General features: G+C 44.6%; 1 protein-coding gene across 1 annotated transcript in view; it reads right to left on the reverse strand.

Annotated features, from left to right (window-relative positions):
• LOC308135085 (receptor-type tyrosine-protein phosphatase mu-like) overlaps positions 1–18,830 on the reverse strand; it is a gene marked incomplete at both ends in the record, with an annotated part of 158,752 nt that overhangs the window by 35,671 nt on the left and 104,251 nt on the right. The window contains 5 exons of the mRNA XM_080502958.1: positions 2,174–2,203; positions 3,604–3,739; positions 5,055–5,129; positions 6,465–6,501; positions 9,189–9,462. Coding sequence (XP_080359084.1) covers positions 2,174–2,203; positions 3,604–3,739; positions 5,055–5,129; positions 6,465–6,501; positions 9,189–9,462 — 552 coding nt within the window. The remainder of the gene's footprint in view (positions 1–2,173; positions 2,204–3,603; positions 3,740–5,054; positions 5,130–6,464; positions 6,502–9,188; positions 9,463–18,830) is intronic.

Below are 18,830 nucleotides of genomic sequence, written 5' to 3' on the forward strand. Positions count from 1 at the left end.
CTCACGCAGGTCAAATCCCAAACCCTTTTTTCCTTTACTGAAACTAATTCTTATTTACATATTCAAAAATGCATATTCTGGAACAGATCTGCCTCAAAAACTCACAAAGTGGAAGCTTTTGCTGTTGTTGTTGTTGTTTTTACCATGCTGCTATCGACCTTGTGACTGGAGCTGCACTGGATGTATTGCATGTATGTGTATATTTGTTTCTATGAAGAAAAACAGATAAAATAAAATAAAATAAATCAAAAATAAATACATAAATAAAATAAAATAAATAAAATAGATAAAATAAATAAAATAAATAAAATAAATAAAATAAATAAAATAAATAAAATAAATAAAATAAATAAAATAAATAAAATAAATAAAATAAATTTAATTAAATTAATAAAATACAATAATATAAATTAAATAAATTAAATAAATCAAATAAATTAAATAAATTAAATAAATTAAATTAAATGGATAAATAAAATTAAAAAAAATAAAAATGTATGTATTTATTATTTATAAGCCCTTTGACTTCTGTTTAAAATCGATTCAAATGAAAGATAAAGCATTAAAAAAAACCTCCATAAAATGCCACAGACCTTCCCCTGAAATGAATAAAGATTAAAAACTGGAGGAAAACAGTGCATTGAGTGTAATTACCCATCTGTTGGTTCACTGGAATCGTGTGCGGTTGGGGGGGGGGGCACACCACGACTCGGTGCCGCCCACATCTTTCCTCCTCCTCTTTTTACATCTTTCCTCCTCTTTTACAAACCCCCATCAAACCAGGAAAACAACATGTTTGCAGCAACAAAACCAACAGGATAAAATAAACCATCGAGATGTAGATATATTTATTTTTTTCCTTTCTCATGATTTCCTGCTATAAGCTCGGCTATTGTGGGCACTCGGCGCCGCCCCTCTAAGTCACGGGGGGCTTTCCATTCAAGGCAGCGGAGATCTAACGTGAGTGACACGCCGAGTATTCAGAGTAGTATTATCTCCAGGTGTACTCGGAGATGTTCTTTGATGCGAGGCAGCCTCCATTCTCTTCTCTGATCACAGCCATCTCAAGACAGATTAGCCGGCATCCGTCACAAAGGCGGTACGGGGGGAGCCTATGAGCTACGGCAGGGGAAAGCAGAGCTGCAGAATAAGCTTCTTTTCCCGTTCTGCGGCGCGGTGTGGAATCGTGCGTTTTATTAAGAGCGAATGAAAGCGGCGCCGGGGCTATTGTTTTCGCGGAGACGTTTGTTCCGTTAATCACGTCAGCTTGTTTGGAGGCAAACATCTGCTCGGCTAAAGACACAACTCCGCCATCACCGTCGGATCAATGAGATAGACGTGCAATAACCCAAAATAAAAATTAAAAACAAACAAAACAAAACAAAAAAAAACATGCTGGCGTGAGATGATGTGATCAGAGGATGAAGGAGGGGGGTAGAGAGAAGAAACACTGAAAATGTTATGACATGCAAATGGAGCCAAATTGATCAACATGTCAGCTCATGCTTGAATCCTGCAGCTGGTGGGCTTATATTGAGCGCATTTCAACATCTGCAGCGTCTTATAAGGGACGTGTGTGAAATATCCGGACGAGCCGATTGAACTTCTGGGCACTGATGTGCCGTGATCGGCACTTCAAAATAAAATGCAGCTTTGACACGTCAACAGATGAAATCATTGGAGGCAAATGAAAAATTCACAATCAGTAAAAATGCAGTAGTTGCCGTATTGATTTTTTGTTTGTTTTTTTCTTCCTCCCCCTCGTTCACCAGATGAGTTTTGGCAGCCGCACAATCATTAAGGCAGTTTAGTTTATCATCTGATAAACAAACTCCTTGAAACAGGAGCAGAAATTACATCTGCAATAGGGTCCCAGGCGGACTGGGGGTTGTTTTTTGGTTTTTTTGTGGTTTTTGTGGGGGTGCAGCTGCGTCTGTCAGAAGTTCTGCCAATGTGACACACGGAGATGCGTCGGAGTGGCGTCCCCCCCCCCCCCCCCCCCTCCCTTCCTTCCTCCTCCACCCCCCCCCCCCCGGCAGAGATTACAGCGAGGCCCTCTGCAACGGCTCTGGGCGGGGAGGAGGATGACATGGCTCTTTGCATGCATGGGAGGAAAAAAACGGCGTGTGGGTGAGAGAGCATGGCACTAACATCACACAGAGTGGTTACTTACAGGTAGTAAGTGTAGGAGTGATAGGTTCTTCTGCCGAGTGGGGTGGTGGTAGGATTTAAGCAGTGGAGGAGGGGAGGGGATGGAATGGAAAGGAAAGAAAAAGTAAAAATATATTAATGTTTGAAAAAAGAGAAGAAATGAACAAAATCATGGCATACGTGGAGATCGTGAGGGCAAAGGTGATCGCTTGGAGTCATGTCATGCTTTGTAAAAGGGGGGGGGGGGGGGAGGAGGAGGAGGTCTCGGTACGGTAAGGAACATCTACTTTAATCGAGCTGGTCTACAGACGCGCCTTTAATGAACACATAATTTTATACATCTGTAAAAAAAAAAAAAAAAGGCGAAAATTACCATATCTGACCTGAAAGGTTGGAGCGTAATGAGAGGTTTGAATGCCTAAACACAACTCCGATTCCCCGTCGGCAACGGAAAATTACATGGAATTCAACCAATGAAGTCATCCGCGCTCACCGGTCTGATTAAGGCTAATTGAAAACAATTCCATTACTGCGCGCCGATTTTCACATCCACCCACTGATTGCGTTGTTGCACAGACGGGGCCCCGCTGCAGAAAGTGAGGGATCTTGTATTGCTGTCAAAAATAAGTGTTGTGATTATATTAGTACACAAGTGCGCGCGCCGGCTCGCCCAGACGCATCGACTCAATCTACTGTACCAATCTGAACACTTAATTCAAGATACACAGTTGATTACGAGAGGACGAGTCACGTCTCATCTCCTCCGGGGGGGGGGGGGGGGGGGGAAGGTATGGATCTCAACTTCTTTCCTCTCTCTTTCTGTACTTTCACAGCGAAGACGTTGCTGGAAATAACTTGCAAACACCAAAGACAGTTCTGCACACCGTGACATTGTGTTACTTCCTGGGCTGATATTTGCCGAGCTTTAGCTCCCCCCCCCTTCTCCTCCTCCTCCTCCTCCTCCTCCCTCCCCGATTGCTTGGATATGTACAGAGGACCTTTCTCCAGCACGGGGTCCAGGGCTAATGTAAACTTAGCCTTCAGCGACGCGGCCGTCCGGTTTTCTGTTAGAGGCTTTCATCATATTTTCTTTCTTATCTCCACCCCGCCTCTCTCTCTCCATAACACAGGACTCAAAAAACATTTATTTTTTTCTTTTCTTTCCCTATTCCATTCCAATGTCACTGGAGCGCCGCACATTTGTTTGAGGGTAGAAAAGGATAAATTTTTCATGGCACACTGTATCTCATGGCTGTAAACAGCCTTAATGGGGCGTATCAACATAATCGAATTAATTATTTACCGCGGCGCTGACAATACTACCGTTTGTGGCGCAAATGGGCAAAACGATAAGGGAGGAACTACTTATTTTCGCGAGCGAGGCGCCAACCTCCTTCACTAGAACGGTGGTGGGGGTGGGGGGGTGGGGGGGGGGGGTTTGGTGGAACGCACCTCTTCTTCATGAGGAGCACCACCCCGAGGAAGATGATGACGAAGAGGAGGATGCCGGCGATGACCCCGGCGATCTTCACCGTGTGGTCCGTCTGCTTCTCGGGCTCCACGGCGTCGGGCTTGTGAGTCGCCGCTCCTGAAAGGGGAAACATCACGAGGAGCGGCAATTATCGGACGCTAAAACAAAGTCGGGTGAGGATGATTAATCAGTGCACAGATATCGAGGAAGGCTTTTATTTTTTTTTCCTTTCTAAAAAACACTACGTGCCTCCTTATTGTCCTGAAGACTCCACCTTTCGCTGCGTCCTTAGTGGACATCGGCGTCAAGCTGCACGGAGGCAGATAAGTGCAACGCCATCTTTACCCTTGGTTAATCACATTTGGGGCAAAATGGTTTGCTTGCCGCTGTAGAAAAATGTAGGATGCCGGTGCCGGGGAGAGATAATGCCCGAGAAGATAAAAAAAAAATGCTTGAAATAACCAAAGCATTAAATATGGGGCCGGGCGGAGATAGCCAACAATGAGATGCACAAAAGAGAGAGGGAGACGGAGTAAAAGTGCTTGTTTTAACAGCATCTGTTCTCCGGGAGGTGATAAGAAGCGCCAGCGAGGACGGGCGACGTCGGCGGAATCACAACTGTCCACCTGAACAACACCATTATTTCTTGTCACCGGGGGTAAATTTAGAATGATAAATTGTTATGTCACACAAATCTCTTCCATCGAGCTTCCCTCTTTTCGTGCGCGTTGCCCATTTTCTCTCCCCATCAAAAAAAAAAAAAAAAAAAAGGTAAATATCCATCCCTGCCATTATCAACAGCTATCGACCACTTTTATTTAAAAGTATGTGTTTTTTTTAAGCAGAGCGGTGGAGGATTTCAAGACAAGTGACACCGCCATGTCAGGAGTGACGGAGCCGATTGTGTCCCAGAAGTGCTGTCAGTGTCAAATCCCCCATCTGGGCCGTGAGTGCGCCACGTCTCCTGCCACGAGTCAATATTCCTCCATTCCGGCCCGGGAGAACCTAAATGTTTCATGCACGACGAGCAGAAGTGGAAGAGTTACACTTCTACACCCTCCTCCCGTGTGCCTAAAGACTGTCGCTTCCGCAACAGCCGACGCCAGGCCCTCCTCTTAATCTACCAGAGATAATGAGAAATATTCATGAAAAGGGATTAACGCCCGTCAAAAAATCTGCAACATTGACACATCAAATGAACGACGGCACCTCAAACAGGTCTTTCATGTCCACTAATTCGGAGAAGACAAGGGTAGGAGGCACATTGTCTGCAAGCATCCGATTTAATCGCAATGAGTTCTATGCAAATCGCAGGACAATGCAGAGGAATTGCACACGTGCAACATTCCGCGTGTTTGTTTCCCTGTTGAAGGAAAAAGTGTTAAAAAAAAAAAAAAACACAAGCAAAAACAAGTCGGGCCTCGGTTCTGACCTGTTAGTTGGCTGTCGCCGGCCGCCGGGGCGATGCGGATGTAGGGGGTTGTGAGCTGCGTCACGAGAATGGCGGCTGAGTATAGTCAGTGGATCCGGGGACGTGCAAACACAGACAAAAACAAAACAAACAAACAAAACAGAAAACCACACTGAAGTAGGAAAAAACCAACCGTGCAACACTGAGATCATCCAATGCGGTTAGAATTAAAAAAAATAAATAAAATAAACTTGTTTCAGCAGCAGCGTTAATGATCTGGATGAATTTAAAGTGGCGCTCCAGAAAGTCTCGGGATGTGAGACCTGACTCAGGCCCACTGATGGAGACGTCTGGAGGCGCGCGAGAAATCCATAGCGGATCTGCATGCAAACTACACGATATACGAGAGTGTCGGGGGGGGGGGGGGGGGGACATGTGACAGGACCTCCCACGGCACAGACCAGAGTGTGACCGTGGCTCCCTCAGGCCTTATCAATTCTGCTCCCAGATCAATGGCGTGTTAGCCTCCACCATGCTTAATGTGTGGAGCTGGACGTTCAGGCTGCAACGCTTAAGTGCCTGCAGACCTCGACGGGCACACAGGCAGGCCGCCAGTGGGGGGGGGGGGTGTTCACCATCAAATCATTGACTAAATCCCTTCTGGAAACATGTAATTTTAGTCTAAAGCAGGGGTGCTCAATTCGTCGATCGCAAAGGTAGTAATAGTAGATCGCATGACATTAGAAAAAATAAATAGACGCTGGTGTAATGAAGCTAATTTACATTTCCGAATTACGAGTACAATCGAACGCAGCGTCAGATGACGGCTGAATGTTTCTGACCTTCAGGTCACCGCGCAAACGACGACGCTAAGTGTGGCAAAGCTAACAAGCTAGTCAGCGAGTTAGCGCAAATTTGAAGCCCTCGTTTTTTAATTTTTAAGCTAGAGAAAGCTTTGGTCATCAAAATGAGTAGGGGAGAGGCTGGACCAAGTTAGAAGACGAAAATATCACTTTCATGAGGAATGGGAGGTGGACTTTTTTTTTTTCACGATGTCATTTTCGAAGTGCGTTTGTCTCGTCTGCCCGTCGACCGTCACGATACCAAAGAAGGGTCGTCAGAGTAAACTCAGGTAATTACACAAAATGTTCTTAGTTAATTATGTTGTGTTGCACAATATTGGCTCATACGGTTTTGCAAGGTGCATCATTATACATTGTACATATAAAGAATCCTCAATATATTTGAAAATAAATATATGTTTTGCATTTTTGTAGTGGGTGGATCACTTTGACTTGGTCGTTTTATAAGTAGCTCGCATGCTGAAAAAGTGTGGCACCCCTGGTCTAAAGTTTAAAAAAAACTGTTAAAAGTGTGTTAATGAAGTTAGTTCATCAGTCACGTGAGGAAGAACATCCGACGTGGTCGTACCTTTGGTGGCGACTCGAACGCAGTCGATTTTGGTCTCCTGTGCGAAGAAGTGCAAAAAAAAAAGAGAAGAGGAAGAGGATCAGAGGTTATTTTGCGAAAAACACGGGAACGCACGGCGCCGCAACGGAACGGCGTGGCGGCTCCCCGCGACGACTGCGACACGCAACTCGCCAACGGCGATCTGTCGGCAGCTTGCAGCTCAAGGTGGTCAGCCACTGTGGAGAAACCAGAGGCCTGTGACAAGCGACACCAACCCACGGTGCCGGGCTCGCAAAAAAAACAAACAAAACAACAACAAATAAATAAAAAAATGGCACGACGGGGAGACTTTTTGAATATGTAATAGAGTTTCAACTCTGAAGACAGCCTTCAACAGCAGGAAGAAAAAAAAAAAAACAACACAAAAAACAAAAACCTTGTTCTCGCAGCAGTTTGTCGTCAACAATGGTCTGGCGAACAGGAGAAAGGACAAGTACTCGGAAGGCAATGAGCAATACTGCACAAAAAAAAAATTAATAATCATGAATGTTTGTCCCAGACAAGCTGTCCAATGAGTAATGACGGGAGAGACGACATTAAAAAGCCACGAGAGGAAAGGGGTAGAAAAAAACCCATGCAGTCCAGCATACGTGTGCACATTACTGCAGCTTTTAAAGCTTGGCAGGTGGTTGATTTTTTTTTTTTTTTTTACAGAAATGGAAAATATCGTTAAAAATAAATGTCGAACACCTTCCAACGATTTTGTTTAAAAAGGTCCAAACACTACCACGCCGGCTTCATTAGACATTAATTAATGCCTGCAGGACCACCCGTTCGCAGTGACGGCTGAATAAAGGAGAGTGCATTTGGCCGCGGCGAGTCAAAACACCGGATACAAAAATTATGTCAGAAACGTCTCCGTCACAGTGACGGCCGTGTCAGCGCGTTCTTTTCATTTCGCCCGTTCAAAGACGACCCCCCCCAACCCCCATTGGCCGGTTCAGTTGGCGCTCGCCGATACGCCCGGGAAGGTTCCAGCCCGTCAAACGCTTTAGCTCTCCGGAGCTAATTGGATTCCGCACCGCCTCACGTGCCGTTTGATTCGCCTTCCCCTATGGTCGTGCCGGTGTTTCTCAAGGAGGCCGTTTGTGGCGATTCTCATTCAGGACCACAAGTCGGCGATGGGGGTGGGGGTGGGGGTGGGAGGGGGGGGGGGGGGATGCTAAAGGAGCCGCCGTAGCCCCGCGGAGGGACGGCCCTGCCAAGTGCCACTCGATGACGGAGGCTGCGACCTGAACGCTCGGTAACCCCGTTGTTGTTCCCTGCCTCCCTCACTTAGCCGCCGCTGGGAACAACCACCTCTCCTAAACGCCGTTGATCAAAGGCTCGTCTGGCACTTGGCATGAAGCGCAATGGGAGAAGGCAGGAGAAGAGGTGACGGAGAGAGAGAGAGAGAGAGAGGGCATGTCACGACGCAGAGCTCTGCATTCTCAGCCCGACCTTGCTGGAGCCTGTTAAGTCTGCTGGTCGTTGCAGCTCACAGACGTATCAGCAGGAGTTTACCCATGTTTCCGTGTTTCTGTGTCGTCGTGGAGGTCTGCACATCAACAAACTAATATTCCTCCCTCTACGTTTACACACACAAAAAAAAAATCTTCATTGACACGGACCTGCAGATATGCCTGCTTCACACCTGCTATGAGCAGCCACACCTGTAGGGGGCAGTGTGACAAGAAGACCGCTAATCAATAGCCTGGAGGAAGAAAAAAAACGGCGTCACGAATTGTAATGTAAATGTGAGCGTAGAGAGTTTCTGCAGCGGTTTCCTCTCACAATACAAAAACATGTATCCGAGATTATTTGGAGACTCGAAGTTTCAAATGAGGCAAATCCTAATTTCGGCAATGGCAACGTTTTGAAAACAATGCTTTTTAAAAAAAAATCTTGGGCCACTAGTGGGAGCTGTTTGATTTTGTAAAATGTGTTGAAATTATTAATAATAATGATAATACTAATAACAATAACAATAATGTATTTCATTTGTATTGCACTTTATATTTGTGAGCCTCAAAGTGTTAAAAACAACAACATAACTTAAAAGCAACCATATAAAACACTTTAAAGGCAATAAAAAAAAAGAATAACTGCGAATGTTTTTAGCTCCTTTTTAAAAGCATCAACAGTCTATGTTGCCCTCCGAGCAGAGAACAATACGCTCTAAACATTACAAAAACGTTCTTATGGTCCATTATATTTGGTTGTGTGCAGAGCAGCTATTTAGCGTGGCGGTGGGTTTTGCACCTGCAGTAGCAGCACTTTACAAAAGTTGCGTTTTCCTCCGTTTACAAAGAATCAAAGTTGAAGCATTTTCTAAAAGTTGCGTCTTCAGTCGCTCCGAGCACCGTCGTTATTTAAACTGAGACGGAAAACACAAAGTTTTGCAGTGATAAGTGAAAAACGGGGCCTCCAGCTTCCCACCGTCAGCTTTTTATCTACATTTACTGAGACGGATCCTTAATCTCAAACGTTTCTTACACTTTATATACTTTTAGTGGGGTGGGGGGGGGTTGCATGGGAGGAAAAAAACACCACAGGCACTTCAAAAGTGTAGAATTACAGCAAATATACTCAATGCAGTCGTAAAGCAATTACAAGACTTGGAACAGAAAAAAGAAAAAAGCATAATTCTTTGATGTAATTCGAACTCGTATATGAAATATCGACAGAAAAGTGACGGGCACCCACCCCGTTGGCGGTGCTGACGGCCTGGTAATAGATGCTGTAGCTCTTCTGCGGCAGGAGCGGCGCGTTCCAGTAGCCGTTGTACGTCTTGTTGTCGCCCACGGTGAAGGGTTGGGGCGAGTGGATGCCCGTGGCGGGGAACTGAGCCGTGAAGTAGTACTGCGAGTTGAGGAGCGTGGCGTTCTGGAAGTGGATGGGCACCGGGTAGCAGCGCAGGATCTCCGCCGTGCCCCTCGCCCGGCGCGGACGTTCCTCCTCCACCACCACCTGGTAGGCGCTGCAAGACACGCCACAGCGTCAACGACGGAAGAACATGGCGGCTTCACGAACGGCACAAGTTCCGGGGTTTCGGTTCTTTAATTCGACAGAGGCTCAGAGGTTTGCGGACCAACATACGTCATCATATCATTGTGTTATTTCAGCTTTTAATCAGGTTTTACATTGTGTAAAGTTTAGATTGGACTTAAAAGTCATCAATTTGAAGGGAAACTTTTGGAAAGTCTCCACCTCCGAGGCTTTGCAGGTTTCTTCCAGCTAAAAGGGAGTTTTTTTCCTCCCCATAATGAGAATTAACGCATGAAAATTAAGCTGGACTCTCCATTGGTTGAAATTACCTTCTTTTTTTACCCAATATTGCATGGTGAGATTTGCCCTTTTAATTTAACCCAATCAGGAGAAAGTAATAGAAAGCTCTAGTGCAACATTTAAGAAGGGATTCAGCGGCTTGTTCTCGTGCTCAAGGACCCACAGTGACGTGGATTAACTGGTTCTAGACACCAGTGTTTTTCAACCTTTTTTGAGCCAAGGCACACTTTTTTGTTTGGAAAACTCTCGAGGCACACCACCACCCGAAAATGTTAAAATTTGTAGCCTCTATTAACAATATAAAGTCATTCTCATCAAAGTTTTATCAACAGGAATCAAGTAAATACAGAAAAAAAGTATTTCCCAATTTCTTTTTTTTTTTGAATTGTGACTCCGTCAGTGTGAAACCTGGACCTGATGGATGAAAAACTGAGATCCTGGTTCACATTCTTCCTTTTCAAAAACTTCTCCATCACTGTCACTGACACAGTACTTTGATACAAGATGGTAGCAGGAGGTGGAGATTAACCACACTGACGTCTGTCACTTTACATTTCACTGGCAAAGTTATGTGCTGCCCTCTAGTGGTGAAGAGTATTTATACATGATTACTCTGCAACACTGTTGGCTGTGAGAGCAATGATTTTTAGAAAAAAAATGTGAAATTGGATAATTTCCCACGGAAACACCAGTGTGCCGCGGCACAGTGGTTGAAAAACACTGCTATACACGACCCCTTGAATGGTCTGGGACTCGAACCAGCAACCCTGTTGGGGTGTTACAGTTTCAGCGTTTCCCCCCCCCCAAAAAAAGAGAAACAAGAAGTTGATCAAACACATTTTTAAAAAGCCTCGGCAGCGCCGGAGGAGGAGGACCGAGCAGCGGCGCGGCACAGAGCCCGACGTTATTTGCTTTTTTCCCCCCTTTTTTTTTTCATTATTCAGCATCTGAAAAGGTTAACGGCTCTTTTCCCCCCCCCCCCCATTTCCTTCTCCCAGTCCGAGCCCTTTGCGTTCGGCCCCCGATCAAAAACTGCAGCCCTGTGTGCGCCTCTGACAGAGATGACATTGTCTCCGGGCCCGGCCACGTCGCCGGAGGGCAAGAGACTGACCGTCTTATAGACGTCCACGTTGGTATGCACCGCGCGTCCAACCCGTTTTAAATCCACCGAGTCTCTGAGCGACAAAGAGTCTGTTTACAGCCGCCACGGAGAATAAGCGGCCGTGATGGGGAGCCAGCGCTCCGTCTCCAAGGAGAGCCATGGAAACAACAAGTTGTCGCCGCAGAATTTGGAGCAGAGTTGCGATGGGAAGCGAACGAATGAGAACCCCCCCCCCCCTCCCCGATTGGACACGCTCTACTTTTTTTTTTTTTACAGGAGCAATTTGTAGCGCTGGCATAGTTTGTTTTGGGATTGCGTAACTCGTTTGGGAAGGAAATTCAAACGTACTCGTGGGATTATCGAGTTTGGTTCTTCGAGATCAGCCGATGTTTCGATTGTGTCGAACAAGCCCCTGCATGAAGGCGGGATTACATCCATGCAGGATCTTTTCACAGATTGCCAGGAGCAAAAAAAAAATATATAAAGATTGCACAGTTTCATCCAACATGTATACTGCCATAAAAAACATGCAAAATAAGCAAATTTACATTTTTACTCCTTTAAAAAATCAACGCTTTAAAGCACATTCACTGAACTAATGTAAAAAAAAAATAACAGTCCGGTATTGTTGAAGGACAACTCTATACTTTAAGGCTTTAAAAAACAGGACAAAGACGCACGATTACCTACAATTTATCAAATGAAATTTCTTACAAATTGGCGCAAAACTTTATATCATTATTATCTATTCATTATTGAGTGTTACTGTCCAACAACCCAATGTGATATTCACAAATAAATACAGTTTCTGGACTCATCGGTGTCAAGAGAAATTGATGCGCACTTTCTGTAATGCAAAATGTTCAAGCAAACCTTTTCATCCTTTTTTCAAATTTGAGGGGATAAATGCATCAATCAGAGGCGCTAGCTTGGTGTAGGAGATGATTAAAGTAAGACAAAAGGGCCAAACACTACGTGACGAACACATTTTAGTCCCGAGGCCACACGCAGCCCAGTTTGATCTCCAGTGGCAAAATAGTGCTTAAATTTTAACTTTAAAGTTTTTTTCTTTGCGGTGGCGCCGAGTATATGTGATGAAAATGTCAATATTTTTACAAAATCAAACAATTAATACAAAAAATGACTAAAATTCCAACATAAAGCCAAATTGTATGAAGTCTTCTGGTACAAAATACTGTGAAATGTCAAAAAATTTAATAAAAAAGAATTCTCCTATAGCTGTTTTCTTTGAAATGTATATGATTTGAAGATTCCAGGCGGGTTTTGATCCACAGGCTTTGTGTTTGACACCAATACGATACGACATTCAGTTACGAGCTCCATAGAACCAGAACGTCTAAAATAAACTTGCAATTTAAGTCAACATATATGCTTTTTTTTAATCTTAACGTCTAACAATTATATCCTGAGGCCTCATATATGAGACCGCTGCACTGTGCTGTTTTTAGAAAACATTACAAATCTTTATAATTAGCATATTTGTTTTAGTACTTCTGTTAATTTATCATTTTCGGTTCAGAACGTAAAGAGAGGTCACTAAATATGCTCGCTTGCCTAATAATGGCTCGATTTCGTTCAATGAAAAAAAAAATGCAAATTACACCTTAAGTCGTTGAACTTCTAGGAAAAAGGCTTCATGAGTTGAAGTAATTTTTTTCACCCCCATCATAATACGGAAGGGCTGCATATGGAACTTCCTGCAAACATCCAGCTGTGCTTTGCCAAGTCCGATCACAATACCATCCCTATGTTTTCAACATGCGTCTGTATATCTGAGTTTTCAGGCCTGCTTTGATTATGCCATATATAAATGTGGAATCAGTATAAACAAGATGTCTTACAGGGAAAAAAAAAACCCCCAAGCATAAAATATTCAAAGAAATGTGTTTACAGTACATCAAAAAGCTCATCACTGCGGAGAATCATTAGCACTTCAGGTTAAAATAGGAAAAGTAGAGAAAATAGACGAGTTTTTTTTTTTTTTGCTCTCAAGTTGTTTTTAAATAACTCGCAGTGGATTCGTCCATTTAGCAAAAACAACCATTTCAATCACCGTGAAGCCTTCACATCCTGTCATTTTCAGATTCAGTCGATTCTTTCCAATGTACCATGCCATATAAAAAATGGCAATGGATTGTCCCTGGCAGGGTTGCCGAGCGCCAACGACCACGGACATCTTCCCTCATCCAACATTATTACAACAAGTGGAGAAAAAAAAAATAGAAATATATATATATGCACTGTGGTGGCTGTGCAGTCGCAGTACAAACAGCCCTGGAGGTGATCAATTGTTCCCCGCGGTTGGTGCCGGGTGATTAAGTATCCCCTCGTGTGTACAGCATGTGCTCTTTAACCCCATAGTTTATCATAAGGTGCTTCCAGTGTCATTAGAAGATCCCCCCCCCCCCCCCCTCTGCCCCTGGTGGGCGTGTCCCCCAATTCCTCGGAGCTCCCCCACTTAGCACCGGGCTGCAAGGTGATGAAATATTTAATCCTGCCGAGAGTCATGCTGCAGAAGTCAGCCTTTAATTACTGTCCCCTATTGAGAGCCGGGGGTCAAAGGTCAGGCGCAGACAGTACAGAGGAGCCACTTAAGTCGGAGGAAGTGCGAGACTCGCCTGCACCGGGGGGGAGGGGAGGGGGGGGGGGGGGGGGGACCCCAGACAGAACGGCCGCAGGTCGGACGCCGAAGGATAATGGGAGCGCGCCGCTTTACTCGCCGCGTATAGATTTGTTTTTATATAATAAGTTATGCGGCGAACGGCTCCGGTTACAATAATGTGTTTGCTTTGCTGTGACATGTACACTCGCTCAGAGATCGCACGTATTGGCACTTTATATTCCAAATCAATCCGCAGATAGTGAAATAAAAACAACCCCCCCCCCCCCCCCCCCCCTCCTTCACCCCCGGGTGGCTCCTTATGATATGATGATGTGGCTCTGCTATGACTTAATGACACACACAGTATGAATAGAACTGCTTTTTCTTTCCTCGGGCAAAATACAGAGCGCCAACGGCTATAAGGCTCCGAGGAGAAGAGCTCTTGTAATGTGGAAAATTTAAACTCTCTTCCACAGACTATTCCGGCAATAAATGTAGCTCACAATAAAATTAGAATCTAATAACAAAAAAAAAAAATTGTTCTTCTTTGTAAGTGAAAGAGCCGTATAAATATAAAATATTTAAAGAAGCACTCATCCCCAGTGTTTGAAAAATATACTGTTTGCACTTCAGCTGCCGAGGAAAATGGAAAAGTAACTCGTGCATTTCATGCTGCCAACATAAAAAAAAAAAAACAAAAACAGCAATAATTCGCATTTCCATCCCTCCCCGCTCGGTAATTAGCGCGAGCATGTTAATATGCCTTTGAGCAGCTGACAACTTGTCACCTCATGCCGAGTTCACGATTTACATTATGAGTCACTTTGACAGGCCGGTCATTTAGTCATTTCCTTGATTTAATACGACGTCAGTGAGCAACGAGGAAACAACAACAACGACCGCCGATGAACATCAGCGACTCTGATCGCCACAAGAAAAACTCCACTTTTGTGGCGAAAGTTGTTTAAGATCCGATAACAATCGGGGGGAAAGGGCGAAACTTAAAGCTGAAATTTAGGATAGAAAATGATTCCAAGGGTCTAAGTACAAGTATTCTTTGTACACACGTGTTAAAAGCAGTGCAATAAGACCCCCTGCTGGGTGCAGTTTGCATGTTTTCATTCCGCAAGTCAAAGAAATGCATCATAGCAAAACTTGTAGTAAAATTATCGCTTGTGGAAATCCAATGTGTGGAATATTAAACTTTTCTTGAGATTATTTTTGGAATTATGTATCTATGTATTGTGTATTGGGTGGGACCTGCAGACTTCCTTCCTCCCCAGTTATTTTCAATTACGCGTGCAAACGTAGCGCAATGTGTAATTCTTACATTGAATTGACAGAATACCACACATCGTTTCAGAGTTTTGATCAATCATAACCGCAGGCTGACATTTCTTTCTCCAACTTCTGCAATAATTCAAAGTTGTTTTATTACCATAATGGAAATGATCAGCAAAGGGCCCGTTTACACGATGTTTTCAAGTGAAAACGCTTGTTGTTGTTTACACGATGACAGTGGAGTGACTGAAAACGTTTTGAAAACTAACCGTCTCCATGGAGACGGCAGAAACGCCGCTCCTACGTTCTTCTGCACGTGCTCAGTAGATGACCAATGAGAGCAATGTTTTCCTCCGTGGTGTCACGACGCCCAGTCCCATCCTCTCCTGGGACTTGGTGCTTTTATTTTGACAGTCACCGTAATAATAATCTCACTTGGTCGTCTGTCCAATAGAATGTCGGTGTTCTCCCATTGTTAATGTTTAGAGTGTGTGTGGTTTCAATACAAAACACAAACTGAACCAACATGAAAATATCATTTTTTTCCCCATTTCATCATGTTTTTTTCCCCAGTTCCAGTATAAAACAGACGTTTTCAGAACCAAAATCTTCACTCGAAAGGTTTTCGTCTAAACGGGATCTAAATATGATTTTTTTTTTACCACAATAATGACCAGCGAAAGCAGAGGTTCCCCGGTCGGACTGGTCATTTAGGGTTGTGGTCAAGACATAACATTTATTTTGAAAAAAAAACTACGGCTACAGAAGAACGGTTACCAGTCGTCCATGTTACTAGGCTACGGCGCCTTGCAAACGTGCCAATCACAGATTCTCTTAACTCTTCATGCTGAACTCCACTCCCCGCCCTGGAAGAAAGCGGGATGAAGGGAGAACCGGCGCCAGGAGGACAGCGTGAGCGGTTAAGAGCGGCGTGCCGGAGGGGGCCGGAGGGGGCCGGCAGGGGCAGACCTGTATTCCAGCGGCGGCACCGCAACCTGAGCCGACACCAATTAGGCCTCCTGCAGCCCCGCCGCCGTGTGACGCCAACCAATTATGGCGGATTGACTCGGAATCGACTGGATTGTGACCTGAAACTCAGATTTATTTTTTGCGGAGGGGGGAGGGGCGACTCGGGGCTGTTTGGGCAGATGAGAGACGGCGTACCGGGGGAGCATTTCAATCACTGTCGCTCCCGCAATGCTAATCGCCGGGCTCTATATGCCTGTACGTCTGATTTAGGAGCGGTTGTAAGTAACGCACTTCTCCCTGACCCAGCATCCTCCCTTTTCCGATACCGCCGTCCTCTCGCGCTTTATATTTCCCAGGTGTCCGTCCGTGCGGGCCATAAAGCAAACAAATTAGAAGGCGCCATAGATTACGTTTGCCATTTAATCCTTAAGAAAAAAAAAAGAAAAAAAAACAAAAAGCAGCACCGAGTTGTGTCACGTTTAGGTACAGCTATTAGCTCGCTATGCTGTGATCAAAGAAAGTTAGTGCTTATTTTAGGACTGTAGAAAATCACTTAACTGATTTCAGGCCGTGGTTGGGTTCATGTAATCCGATGCTACAGGGGAAAAAAAAAAAAAAAAACACTAGAGGAACTCACTTTCTTCCATATGTGGTTGATTTTAAAGGATTTTATGTAATTTTTTTTCTCCCCCCTGTTTATGTTGATGCGCGTGTGCTCGCTCAAGGCAAAGGTTACGGCAGAAAATGAGAAAAGGGCTGATTTTGTGGTGTGAATGATAAGGGAAGCATTTCGAATCATTGATTTCTGCAGAGGCATGTAAACATCTATTTTGATGTCACGGAGTGCGGGGGTGGATTCTGGCCTCGGCGAGGGCGGAGGGAGGGGGGGGGGGGGGGGGGGGGGGGGGGCATTGCAAACATTAGTTTAACGCAACATGACTGATAGACAGTTCGCTAATCCTCTTAAAGAAACAGTGTCCCCTCTGGTAAAAATTGTTCCCGGCGACGAGCGTCGTCCCCGAGAGATTAGAAACAAATTCCAAGTTGGAAATGTTATACCGATTAGCAATTACACAAATGGGAAAAAAAAAAAAAACATTGACTGGCTCCTTCAGCCCGGATCCATCTGAAATATGAATCGACTTCAGCGTGACTGCAGGAAGCCGGAGAGAAGAGGCTCGTCGCTTTCCGTTATGAGCCGCCGTGTGATCTCCCCTTCCTGCGTCGCGGCGAGGAAAAAAACAAAACAAAACAAAAACATCTGCTGCTGGAAACTCAAACGTCTGGATGCTCGATTACCTCCTAAACCCAATCAGCGCGCCGGATTGCGTGATCTAATCGGGGCCCCGTTGCTGCTCTGCAGCGCCGCGGATCAGGTCCTCCCCTCCCTCGTCAAAATCCCCCGTTTCATCTGGGCTTTAAAAGTGATTCCGCAAAGTGTTCGCTTTCAAAAATGAGCTACCCACCAATCCCGATAAACCGAACACTCCTCTCTCGTCCAACGTCACCTGCGCTTTAAAGTTCCAGACTAGTTTTTTTTGTGTGTGTGTGTGTGTGTGGAAAAAGCAAATCTTTGCATGTGGCTCAACTTAAAATGCCGCTCAGTGTTGCAACTCAAACCCTTGTCACCCAAAAGAGATTAGATATAGATTTTAATTTCGGCGAGGGGGTAGGGAGGGAATTCAGATGTTAAATTTATCATTACTGGCCAGACAGCAGATCCCAGCAGGCCGCGTGACTCAACTCTGTCTGAATCGAAGCCACTTTATAGTCACCTAAAAAAAAAAAAAAAATTCAAAGGCGTCATGTGTCACTTGAATTGTGGGCCGGAAAAAAAAAAAAAAAAAACAACCTTCAAAAGGCTGTCACAGGATCTCGTCTGGGATCCGCATCTCCCGTTTGCGCTCCTTGGCTTTCTCCTCTGTTCTGCAATTCATATTTCAGCGAAACATTGGGCGCGCGGACAAAAAAAAGAAGAAAAAAGAAGAAGAAGAAGCTGAAGCGGCGCGCTGGCCTTTAAGTCCGGAGGAATCTGAGACGAGATGGGGAAAGACGTGTTCACCTGAAAACCTCTAAAGTGCAGATGAAGAGGCGGCGCCGCTGTGATCAAAGCGCGCCTCGATTAGATTTGAGCTGCTGTTGTGCCGTGTGCTGAACTCCACTGATGAATTTTTTTAATGGATTTACTCGACATCCATCAGACATACATCACCCTGAAAATGGAACGTCTGACTAAACACGCGTGAGTTTTTCCAATTGATTCAATATTTTGGCGACGCGCAAGTGTGCCGTCATGTGAGAAGTGGTAGATGCCAATCAGCATTATTTGGAAACACACACACACACACAAAAAAAAAATGGCGATTCTTTAAAATCTTAGAAACTCCGTTCCCGTACAAGTGTTGACAGTAAACGGCTGTTCAGCGTCGCCTCATGACGTTCTGAGAATATTAAAGGAAGAGTTTTCAATTTTATCTTTTGAAAATGTGGTTTGAATGCAAGTTGCATTCATTTTCTTCTTGTTTCGTCATAAATTAACTTCGCCAACGGAAGCTAGGTGACCAGCGAAGATGTTACGTAATCGTCTGCATGTATTTATTTATTGCTTTGTATGTATGGAGTTCACCAACTTTTCGCCAAATTGCATGAAATCTTCAGGGATGATTCGTCATCATCCAACGACCAATTGATCCGATTTCGGGACGTTAACGGCAAACCGTTCCCCAATAAATCCCCAAATAACTGCAAAAATAAAAAAGCGGATGAGCGGCGCCTCGTGGAGGAGCTCAAAGGAGATCAGCGTCTGTCGCCATGGAGACGCTCCCCGACTAATTAGCATCAATAACGGCTATCATGCTTTGCGATGCTAACTAAAGATCTGCGCTCCACTGAGTGTAGCTCTAGTTTTCTAGTGATTCAATGTCTGCCGTACTGCATCAGCAGCATAGGTGGATTATGTCGGCATTACAATTCTGCATTTTTTATTTATTTATTTTTCTTAAATGTCGGCAACAAATCCAATATTGTGCGTCCCGACACTACATTGTTGCTTGGTCAAACAGAAGGGAGGATCTCAAAGTGAAGC

This window comes from Blennius ocellaris (genome assembly GCF_963422515.1).
Source record: "Blennius ocellaris genome assembly, chromosome: 10".
Classification (NCBI taxonomy): domain Eukaryota; kingdom Metazoa; phylum Chordata; class Actinopteri; order Blenniiformes; family Blenniidae; genus Blennius; species Blennius ocellaris.